Source organism: Pogoniulus pusillus, chromosome Z, assembly GCF_015220805.1.
Source record: "Pogoniulus pusillus isolate bPogPus1 chromosome Z, bPogPus1.pri, whole genome shotgun sequence".
Lineage (NCBI taxonomy): Eukaryota > Metazoa > Chordata > Aves > Piciformes > Lybiidae > Pogoniulus > Pogoniulus pusillus.
The window spans coordinates 105,379,194-105,393,536 of record NC_087309.1 but is presented as its reverse complement, the minus strand read 5'-3'; the positions used below and the strand labels follow the sequence as shown (position 1 = coordinate 105,393,536).

Genomic DNA, 14,343 nt, shown 5'->3' with positions numbered 1-14,343 from the left:
TTGGCATAGCTGAAAAAAACGAGTATGTTCTGCAATATATACATTTACTTCTGCCAATCCATTAAAAGAAACAAAGGAGATACAGGTAATTAAAGAATTTAGACGCATGAATGGATTCTTACATGAAAAGAGATATAAAGATGGCAACTGTTCAGGTATGAGATGCTTAAGAGGGGAGACATTAAAGGCAGATAAAACATAAAACACACTTTGATCCAGTTTCGGCGTTGAGTTAACCACCTTGAGTGTGGAAAGGTCTAGATGTGGTCCAGACTTGCTTTGGACTGTTTTCTAACCTGTACCCTTGCCAATGTATGTTCTTTGGGTCCCATGAGCATATGGCTACGTAATCTCATGTTTCAGAGCTGCACCTAACTCAGAAAAATGACACAAGTGAGGTAGAGAAGGGTCTTGGGTTTGGGTTTGTTTTTCTGCATTCTAAAGTGTCAAGCAAAGTGGCTGTTGGGAGGGATGAGATGGTACAGTCTCAGCACAGACTGCATATTTACTCACATAGTCAGATTTGTGCTGATCACCCGGAAAGGATGGTAGGAAATTCTCCACACCAATCTAATCAAGGCAGTACAGATACAACAGAAGCGAGCTGATGTGCATATGTGACAGAGGGAGAGTTTACCTTTCAAAAAACCAAGGTATGGTTTCCTTAGTGGAATTACTTGGGAAAAATCTCACCTGGTCAAAACTCTGTCACATCAAGATTTTGGTACTCATGTCTCCTCTTGTGTATTTGTGTTGTATTTTAGAGTGAAAGACTGATTTTAGTCAACACGTCCAGCTTATAATGGAGTCCTTTGGTGATTTCTTTAGGAGCCTCCAAATAACAAAAAGACAACCCAAGATTTCTGTGTACAGTATGTCATTATCCTGAAAAACACATTTCCTTGAGGGAAGACTGACAGGGTCTTCCATGTGCAAAGAGCATTTGTATAATTATGCAGAATTTCCACACAGGTATAAAAAGAAGGGTTTAAAAGTAAAAGGTTTGGAACTGCATTGCACATCTGCAATTCAATGTTTATGTGCTTTTCATCCTAAAGAGCTTAAGAAAACACTTTTGCTGAATCTAGAATATTTCACAGCTCTACTTCTCTTGTTCATATAGCACTGTGGTTTAAGGACAAGTGCTTAAGCTCAATAAATCAGGGCTTTAGCATTAAAACTAGTAAAAAAATAGAAACATAAAATACAGATAATTAATATTTGAGAGAAAAGGCAGAAAACACATTTGGATTTACTTAAACATTAAAGAAAAATAACAACAAAAATGTCAAAAAGCCAAAAAGATTCTTACATTGCTCTATCCATACACTGATAAAAACTATAATGAGAGAGCAATGGGCTACTACTGTCTATTCAGAGTTTCTGAGGAAAAGGGAAAAAATTGGAAGCACTGAATTATATCCCTATCCAGCAACAGACTCAATGAAAAAAAAACTCAAAAGTAAAAAACCTTACAAGTTCTCCAGGGAAAGAGACAGGAAGAGGATGCAGCCCAGTTCCTTCTGATATGCCACGAAGTTGCAGCGTCTAGCAGGCAGTGTGTACACAGCAGCAAACTCTCAGAACAAACTACAGTGACCCAGGGAAATGTTTTTGGGAAACTATGCCATCAGCACTTTTGTTTACTCTTCATGGTTTCCTTTTTGTTTTTTTTTTTCTCAAGGGTTCTGCTGATGGACTTTTTATATCTTTGTTATGGCAAGGAAATATGGAAATCCAGATTTTCGCCACAGCAAAAGAATCTTGAAGATGACCGTGCAGGAATTCAAGGGTTAGGAAGAACTTTGACTGTGCAGACTAAACTTTCACTGTACTTTTGGAAGAATCTTCAGGGTTTTATTACAGCAAGTCCTTGCTTTCAGAAGCCTACTTATGAATTCAAATGATCTGCTGAAAATGAAGTACTGCAACTTTCTTCTCTCCCTTGAGAAGAAATACGTCTTTCAATAATGCCTCTGTAGTGCTATGTGCTTCCAGAACATCCTTATATTGTAAAATAAGCACTGGTGCTTATATGAAAGAACAAGAAGTTGTATTTGAAGTTGTAATGTATGGCTCACCTTTTTGAAATACACTAGAAATGCAGTATCAGTATCCTCAGACTAGTAAACACTAAATGTTCACAAACAGAAACTAGCATTTTCTGTAACATTTTGTCCACAACAACTTCTTATTTGCATGTAACTACTTTGAAGTTATGACACAGCCTCCTATTTTGAAAACTACTAGGAAGTAGAGCACATAATAGCCATCTAAGAAAATGATTTATTGGTCTTAATTCCTGCCCCTTCTTCTCAGCCAAACAAACAAGGAAAGGCTTGCTTGAGCAATAATGATACTGGCAAAGGAGTAGAATTATGAGAACAACTCTGCTACAAACAAAGCAAATAAAGAACTAAATAGATACTTGTTATGGAAATGGAAAAAAATAACAACCACAAAAAGCCCACAGAACTGTCTCCTTTTTGAAATGACAGCCGAGATCCTGAAGAATGTTTTTGCTTAATTGTAAGTATTTGATTATATTCAAAATGAAGTGAGAATGAATATTCACTTTGAAGAACAGAGGCCTGATAATGTGAGAGCTATTCACTGTTGTAGCCAGTTATTCTCCCATGGTACACGCACCTTTAGAAAAGCACAAACCAAAGTGACACTAAGAACTATATTTAGATAACACATGGTTAGGTAACTATGGAAGTCCACGCTTCAATTTATTATACGCTATTTTAAGGGTGTGAAAAACATCTATTTTGAGGTGAGTATTAGTAAGTCAAACTTGTATCTGAAAGAACTCTGTATCCCTGTATTAAAATGCATGCTTTTAATACTTATCTGTGCAAGGAAGATGATCATTTACTGGTAATAGTAAGTGAAATACTACTGCTGAGGAATATAAACAACTTGTTACCCACAACATTTTCGATTCATCAGCTTGCCACTATATTTTAATATTTGGACATCATTGATCTTGTTATTAGTGTAACAACTCAGGTGATGCTGATTTTCTAAGGGAATTCACAAACTCATTTCTGATCTCACCTGTAACCAGATTCTTAGCAGTGCTCTGCGATTTCTGCATTTCATTTGATTTGAAAGTGAGGTCTTCCTGCATAATCTTCAGCTCTTGATTGGTAACAGATGAAATTTGTTTCATACGATTCACATTCTGTGTGTTACCAATAACAATAATGAGAACATGCCATGACTTTGAAACCACAAAAGGTAACTGGACAAGGAAAAAGCTCTCATGTCCTAAAACACTGTCTTAATCCCTGGCTTTTCTACTGAAAATACTGCATATAGCCTAAAGTGGTTTAAATGTGAATGACTTTCATTCTGCCAGCTTCTGACAAAAGATGTGACAGGCCAGTGAAGAGGACACAAAAATACAGCACATATAAACTGTTGCTACACTGATCTCAAGTGTCATTACTAAAATACATCTTATGGAATACTACATGGAAAGAGCTAGAAGACAATGAAACTGATGCTATACTCAAAATATTACCCATCCAAAAGATTTATCTTAAAAAAAAACCCATGACAACCAAGAATGTTAAAAGATGTTTTGAAAGTGAAAAAAAAAAGGCAGATGGCAAATGGGAAAAATTTCCAAAGTATTTACATTAAATATGTGTGTATATATATATATACACATATATGTATAATAAAGCAGGGTGCTCCAGGAATGACTTTAATAAATCAGAGAGACCACTGAAACACTGTCAGCTATGTGACACTAGGGACAGAATACTCATGAACTGGGAATTGCAGAGTTCAGGTGAACAAAATGTGGCAGTAGATTTATTTACAGTACTCTGGAACACTTATCATGAAAAGAATTAATGTTCATTATAGCAGTGATGATGAATTACAGTAATTATGCAAACATTTACTCTGGTCACAACTATTATCTAATATTCAAAACCCCTTTCCCAGAAACAAACTTAAATTCAATGAACCTTATTCAGGTTTTTTGGGTTTTGTTTTCTGTTTAACTTCAGCTGTACATCGTTTAGTGTGTAATCTTTTTTAAGGTATTATTATGCAGATACTGACTGATAAATACAAAGTCCCACCATCCTTCTTTATCCATTCCTCCTCCTGTTTTGTGATACTAAACTCCTAGCTTGCCACAGGAGGAGGGAATTGTGCACTTACCCTGCTGGAGTGCTCTAGGAGTGCAACAATGTTGGCTTCTATTTGGGCCTTTCGTTCCAATTCCTGATTCTTCACATCTTCAAAAGTCTCAAGAAAATCTAGAGAGCAACAAATATGATACAGAAGGCTGCTATTTTCAGGGGTACAGCTCAAGCCCTTGTTATTTCCAGCCAAAACCTGGTATTAAATTGATTAGCTGTACAATTTGAAACAGGTTACTTTAATAGTTTATTCAGGGGACAGGTGGTAGAGTCCTTAAACTTGTTAGCTTAGGGGTTCGAATGGAAGAAAGAACAATTTTTCCACAGACACAGACATTTGACTGATAAATGCCATGAGCTCACCACCTTCCTGAACACTGTTTAGGTGAGGGTTGCCACCCAATAGGAAAGAAGTTTCAACACCAACACTTCTGACACCTTTCTGAATGCTTGTTCCAGCAGCTGTTAGTCTTCATTTTTCTGAAAGCTCTCAAAATGAGCTACCAAATAAAGGAAAGACGTGACTTTGCTATTTCTAAAGGCCTGGAATAAATGTCAAACACTCTTAGGGACCTGAGATCAGCACTCACCTGGTAACATGATGTTCCTGCTATGATGTCCCTTTGTTACATCTCTAATTTATGCTCATTCTAGCAGCTATCCTACAGCCTGTGCTTGGGGTCTGATTCAATTCTTTTCAACACAACAGAGGATGCCATAGACTCTGATGCATTTTACCAAGAAGTCTTAAACAGGTTGATTGCAGTATTTTGGTAAAGCTATTTATTTTTATCCAGGGAAGACGTAAACAATGAAGATACTGAATCTTCCAAAGCAAACACATAGGAAAATGAGAGGAGTGAAACAAAAGCATCTTTATGAAAGAAAAAAACATTCTCATATATTCATAAGTATGAAAGAAACCTAAAACTTTGTATCTATGAAATATATAACATTGAGCCTGAAACAGTGGAATAAGAACCACAGAATCACCCCCATATGATCTAACGGGTTTCTCCTTTAGTATTAGAACCCTTTTATTTTGTTAAAACCTTCTCTGAATTTATTTAGAAACATTGAGCAAGGTCCACATTTACATCTCACTTCACTTTCTGCAAGCAGCTCTTTTTTTCATCACACCTGTCTGACTGACCTTGTCTCACATGGGTTCTATGTATTCCACAGTTTCACAGAAAAATAAATAAATAGAAGACATTGCAAAAGGCCATCTAATTATTTCACTTGCTCCAGGACAAAACAAATTGTCAGTAATCCAGCTGTTTCTCTATACTCTGCTTACACACACCAGAAGAAATATTCTGCAATCTTTCCCTATTCCAGTGTTTGGTGAATTTTAGTATCAGGAATTTTTCTCTAAAACCCAATGTAAAATCTTCCTGCAGGTCTAGGTGGATTATTTGTTTTCTGTCTTCCATATATATGCACAAATAGGTTATTTGTTTATTATTTAAAAAATCCTCCTTACACACTTGATGATTGTCAAAAATTCTCTAAAACAAAAGTCTTCTTTAATACCTCCCTGAAGGTCATGCTTTCCACATCTCTCCTTAGTCTGTCTTCAGGGCTGCCATCTTCTTTGTGTGTGGAGCTAGAGACAGTACTCCAAATTAACTGTTCCTCAACATACAGTGAAAACATTACCCTATGTGCCTGACAAATTACACTGCTATGTATACCTGCTGCTGTTCTACTTTCTCTTTCACATTTGTCTGGTACTGCTGAACCATGTTTGCTTTCACTGCATCTCTGAGCCAGACCACAGAGTTGTACCTAATGAACCACTTTCTAATCTGCATTTCTGCTATCATAGGATCATAGAATCAACCAGGTTGGAAGAGACCTCCAAGACCATCCAGTCCAACCTAGCACCCAGCCCTAGCCACTCAACTAGACCATGGCACTAAATGCCTCATCCAGGCTCTCCTTGAACACCTCCAGGGACGGTGACCCCACCACCTCCGTGGGCAGCCCATTCCAATGGCAAATCACTCTCTCTGGGAAGAACTTCCTCCTAACACCCAGCCTATACTTCCCCCAGCACAACTTGAGGTAGGTAATGCCCTACCAAACTTAAAATTAGACACCCAAAAGCACATATTTCTGATTAGCCAGTGCGAAAATGAGATGCTACACAAAAGAGAAAAAGAAATTAAAAATTATCTACCATCCTAAAATACAAAATAAGAACACAGAAAACAATGAACTGAAATATGTAGCTACTGGACTGCAACACAAAAGCACCTCAGGATTAAAAAAAGTTGTTCAGATTTTAATAGAAAATGCAACATTTTTCTGGACAGAATAAATGTTAAACAACCCTGTTTTCATTAAGAAGCTTTTGTAAGTACAATTCCCAAACAGACTACTGCTCAAGTGTACAAACTTTTTGATTTCTGATCTGCCACAGGTAAATTATAACACTGTTCTCCAATGTTATTTCAGCTTTTCTGATGTAGCATTTCCTGTAAAACTATGTATTTACTCTCATCCAACTGAACATCCAGTACACTGCAAAACTTCACTCGATATATCTTCTCATCTTGACAACGAAGCCTTTATAATTAATAACTTTTCAATGAAATGCACATTATAGGTTAACAATGGACAACAACTCCCCAGCTTTCTTTTATAAACACCATGAGACAGCAGTAAATGTACTAAAGTCAAAGTCTACATCACCCGCTGCTTCTTCCCTTATTCTGTAATATTTTTTTGATATAGAAGGAAATCAGTTGTTTACTCTTGACAAATCAATATCAGTGTTATTCATATTCCACTTTCTATAACATTTACAAATTGTTTGTTTGCTTATTTTCCCCACAGTCTTCCTGGTCTGTATTTCCCTGACTCCTCTTCTCCAAGTCACTCACCATATCTGCTTTTTTCCCATCTTTAAGACTACTGCATGTGCCCCTAAGCCTCTTCATAAACCTCAAACAGCTCCGGAATTACATCAGTAACTTCTCATGAAAGGCTGTCCTAGAAGGTAAAGAAGCCTAAAACATGCCCTGGCTTGCCCTATCCTTCTGCTGATGGGAAAAGCAAGGGCAGGAGGAAAACAAGTTTGGTGCCATTATGTCCCCTCCCGAAGTGATAAACAGGCACTCATACGTGTTTACACACTTGTTAGTGTCTTGCCCATATTATGTTTCATTAAAAGCCTCAAAGGCTTTTAAATATTTCTCATTGTCATATAAGCCCCAAGATATTGATTACCTTGTTCTGAGGAAGATCAGAGAAACTTTATGCAAAGATCATGACATGAGTCCCTTCCAGCTCTAAATTAACTGAATGTTAGCAATACAATATACAGTATACTAGACAACTTACTGTCCATGCTTTCTTCCCTCTTCTTCAGCTCCTTGTATTTCCAATTTTCCTCTCCTGCAAGAGAAGCAACATGGATTTAACTGTTGTCTCATTCATGGATTCCTTCAGTTAGGCAAAATGTCAGCTTTTAAAATAAAAATCCTACACACCTAGAAGCTACAGGACTCATCTCATGTCATTTCATAGTTGCTTCAACTACTTCAAACACACTCTTATATTAAAAAGAAGGACAAACAGGTTAACGCATGAGCCTGCTAGAATAAGTAATTTTTCAAAAGACCTGAACTATGGTTAGTTAAAACTCCTTGCAGTTCTGTTTAACATATAGGCCATCTCAATGTCACTTTCATGTATTAGAATGGACTTTGAAAAGGAAATGCAGCTTGTAAACAACTATCTCATGGAAATGAATAGGTAAACTGCATGAGCAATGGTACAGGAAAACAAGATGCACTGAAAGCTTTCTTCAAGTAGGTTTTAAAAAAGTGGTTTCTGTACACCTTCTTTAAAGTGGTATTAGGAGTATTAAATAAATCACTCCATCTTTAACTCCAACTACCCGCTATAAACAGCTCTTAAATAAAACGCACTAGTCAAGTAGGAGATCTGATATATATGCCACAAGTTTCAAGAAGACAAGTCAATGTGTAGGCTCCTAACAATAATCTTAAGTTTCAGACACCTAAATTTTTAATTGTTTGAGTTTTGGTCACTAGCTGATTTTAAGCATAACCTTGCAACTTGAAAGAATATAAAGAAAGAGAATGAAGTAGATACAGATATAAATGAATAAGCAATTTTCTCTATGTCTTTTCACTTGTACACCCCATGCTTTCCTTTTTATCCAGTATTCCCAAACAATAAGAACACTTGTGGGTTCCTAAGGGACTGTGATTCTGCTTCAGCTTCTTTGCAGATGTGGCTTTGTTTCTTCTTACACTCCTTCATTTTGCAAGGCAAGTCAGCAATACTTGGCAACTCAGCCTAGACTCTCACACTAGGAACTCCACTATATTCTTAAACAAAATCTAGCTGCAGTCAGCCTGGAAACAGGCACTTCATAATCTGCCAAGTGCTTAGAGGAAAAAAATAGATGAAATGAAGACCTCAACCTTTAAAATGTCTTTAGAGATAACTTTTCATTTAAAACATGGCAAATTTACATCAGTATCTTAGTTTGTTAGGTGTTAATAATGAATTAATGTTGATTTTGACTAGTCAATTAAAAGGTAACTGTTAATGTCACAGAATGGTAAAGGCTGGAAAGGACCTCTGAAGATTGTCTAGTCCACATCCAATGCCAGAGTAGGATCACCCACAGTAAATCACACAGAACACATCCACGTGTGTTCTGAACATCTCCAGCAAAGGAGATTCCATAACCTCTCTAAACAGCCTCTTCCAGTGCTCTGCCATCACAGTGAAGAATTTCTCCCTTAGATTTACATGGAGCCTCCTGCATTCCAGTTTGTAACCATTGCCACTTGTCCTGTCACTGGACACCACAGTGAAGAGTACATCTTCCTGACAGTTGGCCTTTAGACATCTATAAGCATTACTGAGATCCCAAACTAGTGTCCTCTTCTCCAAACTAAGCAGATCCAGCTCTCCCAGCCTTTCCTTATAAGGTAGGTGTTCCATATATGGCAAATGTTCCATTTATGGAACATATACTTAAAAGTAATGCTTTCTATTTTGTTTAATTTTCCTGCTCAAAAATGTTTCTAGCACTGAAATATTTATCCTGAAATGTGAAAATAATCCTTCACTGTAATGTTGTGTTTTTTTTTTTTTTTTAACTGGCTATCATACCTTAAATTTAACTTAAAAAATCTCCAGGTACTGAAGTTTTGGGAATGCTTTGTAACGTATAGTTGAAACACTGAGACAAAGTCCTCAGTATTTAAACTCTCATCTTAGACAGAGGGCTCTGTCCAGAACAGTGATAGACACACAGTCCATCAATGAATGATTACATTTCTAAACCTAACCAACTCACATCTTACCTTCTGCATTTCTCCAAAGGCAGAAAAAAAGGAGTTGCAAGCCAAATAAAAAAGAAGAAAATTAAAACAGCATAGAAAAGGTGGAAATTACATTTATCTGGAAACAAGAAAGCTAAAAAAACAGGTGTAATAAACTATTTTGCACAAAAATCATGAAGTATCTGGAGAAATATGAAGTATTAGGTAACATAAACGATGAGAAACTGATGTATCAAACAATTGTTTAAGGTCAGTTGTAGAAATATTTGTTCATCCTTGAAGAAACTTACACTGATCACCCCAAAAAAGGTATAAACAGAACAGAAACAATAAGTCATCACTCCTAAAGATTTTAAGTAACTTGTTACAGAGTTTTCTGGAATGTAAGCACAGGTTTATCTGACTCCTATCTAAACAAAATTTCTTACAATTAAGAAGCTTTCCTGTGGGATGAATTTCCATTTTAAGGAGAATCTTCCACAGCTATTGAGAGAAGAGGCTCAAACTAATTTACTTCCTCCAGAACAGTAACTTCTAGCGCTAGGACAAACCCCAGCCTAACCAAGCTTAATCTATTACAGTAGGTATCTGTTGGAAATGAATTTCTAAGCTAATGTTATTTCTAGGAAGCTCACGAAATCTTCTTGCAAAGATCAACCCAAGAAGTTCCAAAGACACAGAAAAAATAGTACTGAATTCTGTCTGCTTTACACATCATCATTAAAGATCCTCAATTCCACACTGACTGACAGCGTATCAGGTCATGTAAAGGGTAAAATAAATAAAAGCTTTTCTGAAATTGAGCTGGTTCTGCAACTCTGCCAATAAGAGAAACTGCTATGCCTCAAATAGTCTTGAAAAATAAAATTTGGATGGCAAATTAGACAGTTGTACTACTATTTTGTATGGTAGTTTTACTACGTGGTATGGACTTCCTGAACTTGCCACTGGAGGTGGGTACTCCTTGCATCTCACATCTGAAAAGAGAAGCCTGCATCCCTAGACACAAAGTCTTCTTATGATGGTGAATAATGGACATCTGCATAAGCCTAAAAGTTTTAGGCAACTAATAACCATAACAATATGTGCTACAATATGAACAGGGGCAGCTCTAGTTATACTACCTTGATGATTCTCCAGATCCATATCAAGTCGTTGAATGACCTTTTTAAAATGGTTTATTTTTTCTTTCACTTCTGCCAGCCTGACAAAGAGATAAAGAAATCCAAGCTTTAAAAAAAATTATTTTAGTACAGATTTTTAAGAAAAATATGAAGAGAAAAATCAAGAATAAAATGAATAAATCTAAGTTGACCAAAACCAAAAGAGTATCAGGATTGTTATTATAAGTGGTATGTACATGACACCTGTCATTTTAGTCCCTATATCTATTAAATAAAAGTACTGCTGCTCTATTTTATTAAAAACATTTTTTATTGAGTCATTGTCAGCTTTTAACTTGCTGAACCTGTCCCTCTGCTGGTTGCTGTGCAGCTTTGCAGAGGCACAACACAATCGGTAAACTTCAACAAGGAACTGTATTATCTTAAAGAAATTAAAAGGTGATTTTTAAAACTACACACATGCTCACTAAAATCCATGAAGAAACGGCCAAGTAAACCAATCAAATTGAGAAGAGCAATTACTTTAAAAACATTTCTACATAAATAAGTAAAATTGTCTCTGTTTCTTTCAAAAAACCCAATTAAGGAAATCATTAACCAAATATATCAAGCCATAAAAATCTAACCCATTATTACAGCTGTAAATATTGTTCAATGGAATTCAAAACTGTTTCTCATAGAATTTGGGAATTCCCATTTTTTCTTTAAAGGGAGAGAAATCAAAATGCTCAAAATCACAAAAATATTGCAGTTTTACCCCAGACACACTCCCATTGACCAGAGTTTGTGCAAAACACTCAGAAAGGCCTAGTACCCAAGAATCGAGAAGCAATACTTTGAGAACCAAATTTTCTCTAAACACCTTTGTAACTTTTAGGTCCAAGAACCATGAAACAAACTCTTAAAATGTGACTGCAGCATAAGGCTGGCTCAACTTACAGAATCATAGAATTGTCAGGACTGGAAGGAACCTCAAGAGTCATTTAGGTCCTGTCCCATGTGCAGGGACACAGGACCACAGGATGTTAGGAGTTCTAAGGGACCTCGGGAGATCTTTGAGTTCAACCCCCCTGTCAGAGCAGGACCACTTAATCCAATACAGGTCACACAGGAATGCATCCAGACAAGTCTTGTAAGTCTCCAGAGAAGGAGACTCCACAACCTCTCTGGGGAACCTGTTCCAGTTCTCCATGATCTTTTACAATAAAGAAGAGACCTCACACTAGATCAGGTTGCTCAAAGTGCCATCCAGCCTTAAAGACCTCTAGGGATGAGGCTTCCCTTGGCATCCTGTTCCAGTTAAATGTCTTTGTTAGGCCTGAAGGGGTCTATGTGAGTACTATCACCAACATGTATTCTCAAGACATGATCAGAAGAATAGTAAGTGTCTTATCACACAGATCTCAATGTCCCATCACTACAAACAGATGCTAAAAGAGAAAGATATTCTCTCTTCTCGGTGGAAGGTGAAGGTTAGCAGACACTTGAAAATGTGGTGATAGAAAATGTGATGGAATTCAACTACCCATCTTCATTGGCCTAAATGTAGTTTGCATCAAAAGCATAATGAGGGATTACTCACTGTCTTTCCATGCTTGCTATCTCTTGACTATCATCTTTAACCTATAAAAAAAGTGTAACAAATTTAGCATATGAATAAACCCTACAAATTTGAAAAAAGGAAAATTAAAATCAACTTGTTTCTTTGATCAGCATACAGGGAGTAGAAACTTAGCATACGAAATCATAAACTTGCTGTCACATTGCCCAACAATGACTCTTCCTAGAAGACAAGTGATGCAAGTGTTATGTGTCCCAAATATTCCCTTGCTTTCTCAAAACATGCATTAATAATCTATTTTTCAGTCCAATAATCCATATAGTATATATGGAAAGCTATATAACACAGACCTGTGTAAATGAACTAAACTGTTCCTGGAGTAGTACATCTACTCAGTACTCCAAAAGGAAACTGCAAAATGTTATGCTACAGAAATGTTCAACAGAGCTGGGTTTCCCATACCAACGTGGCTGATGAATTGGAACAAGTCAACCACCTGAAAAGGTGACCATACCAATTTAGTTTTGGCTGAACCTGAAACATCCCACCCAGCCAATTCACTAGCTGTTTATAATTTCAGATGAGCTTTGTTGCTTAAAGAGAAAAATGAGGCACGACTCAAATATTTTCATTTATTTTTCAAATATTATCATCCCTTCAAATGTTCAGAGAATCTTTTATATGTCAACATTTAGTGCTCTTACCTGCTTTAGTAATCTCTCTCTTTCCTCCTGTGGAGATTCCATGTTCTTATCCTCAGCAATCATTTGATTTCGACGTTCCTCGAGCTCATGGAGCTTTTCATACAGCTGCACAGCCTCCTGTTTCACATGGGAGTGTGCTATTTCCTGTTGGGAAAAGCACCTACTTGGTATTGCTAGACAGCAAGAGAGCATTGCAGGAATTATGCTTTAGTTAAGCAACACTTTATATGCTGAAAGTAAAGGTTATTTGTTACAAACAGTACAAAGTTAGTATAAACAACACATTTTTGGTTTATTCTCAATATTGCATTTTCTGGAATGGAACATCCCAGTCAGCTAAATGTTGCTTTGTGAGTTCATCCTCAGATCATTGCCTGTGCAGATTTACTACTTCATCATTCCTAGGGGATCACAAACCATGAACAGTACTCCAAAGGACTGGAACAACATCTAGTGGTATTAGAAAGTTGCACATCCTGAATATATATATATGACTTTCACTTTGTAGATCCTTTTATCCAGGAAACACTCAAGATGAGAAAATTATCCTCAATCTAGCAATATGACAGTGTAACAGAAGCATGTGTTTATGTATGTATGCATCAGGGATAAAAAACGTTGCGGCAGATATAACTTTGTAATTTAATTGCCCATTGCTTTTGAAATGGAAAATGGAACTAGAAAATCATTATCACATACCTTGTGAAAAACTAGGTCTCACAATTTCTTAAGGACATGAATGACAATTTCATGTTTATCTTCAGAGAGTAACTTCAAATCAATCAAATATCACACAAAACATTTGAAACGTCTAAGAAACTCAAGCTGGGAAACCTCAGTATTGCTATGATAATGTTGTACTTAGAATCTAGTAAAAACAAGTTTTATCCAAAACTGGCTAGAAATTACTGCTGGAAAATGAGAAAGGCAGCTTTGCCTTCTCATTCCAGGGCATGATACTACAGTATCTAAAAAATTAAAGAGAAAGATTATATTTTTCTGATGTATTGCCTTTTAACCTACATACCAGCAAAGACTGGTACACAGATCATTGGTTATCATACTTACCGCTCTGAGAGCCTCCTCTTTTACATTTAGAGCATCCAGTTCCTGCTGTTGAACCATTAGCTCCTAAAGAGGACAAAACCAGAGTAAAAATCAGGTAACCATTACTACATAGTAAGATTACAGTTTTTGTTCTGTAACAGAAAAAAAATAAGACCAGACTCTGTTTAGCTTCTCCAAGTCAGATATAACCCACTTAATTTCATTACCAAACCTATCAATAAACTCTTATCATTGTCACATGCAGTTTGGCACATAATGATGAGGGTGAAATTCACAAAATTTCTACTTTAGAGGTTTTAAGTTAGATTTGAAAATATGAACTAGTCACCACAGTTCCTTCATAGTCCAGAAAAAGATAGGCAAGCCTTGCTAATGATGCAGCTC

At 36.5% G+C, this 14,343-nt stretch overlaps 1 protein-coding gene across 3 annotated transcripts in view; it reads right to left on the bottom strand.

Moving 5' to 3' along the window:
- Positions 1-14,343, bottom strand: part of IFT74 (intraflagellar transport 74) — a 43,270-nt gene that overhangs the window by 11,201 nt on the left and 17,726 nt on the right. For all 3 annotated transcript variants that reach the window (XM_064139988.1, XM_064139989.1, XM_064139990.1), the window contains exons 10-16: positions 13,960-14,022; positions 12,892-13,035; positions 12,209-12,249; positions 10,627-10,706; positions 7,518-7,571; positions 4,186-4,283; positions 3,064-3,190 (exon numbers count right to left, since the gene is read on the bottom strand). In XM_064139988.1, the coding sequence (XP_063996058.1) occupies positions 3,064-3,190; positions 4,186-4,283; positions 7,518-7,571; positions 10,627-10,706; positions 12,209-12,249; positions 12,892-13,035; positions 13,960-14,022 (607 nt within the window). The remainder of the gene's footprint in view (positions 1-3,063; positions 3,191-4,185; positions 4,284-7,517; positions 7,572-10,626; positions 10,707-12,208; positions 12,250-12,891; positions 13,036-13,959; positions 14,023-14,343) is intronic.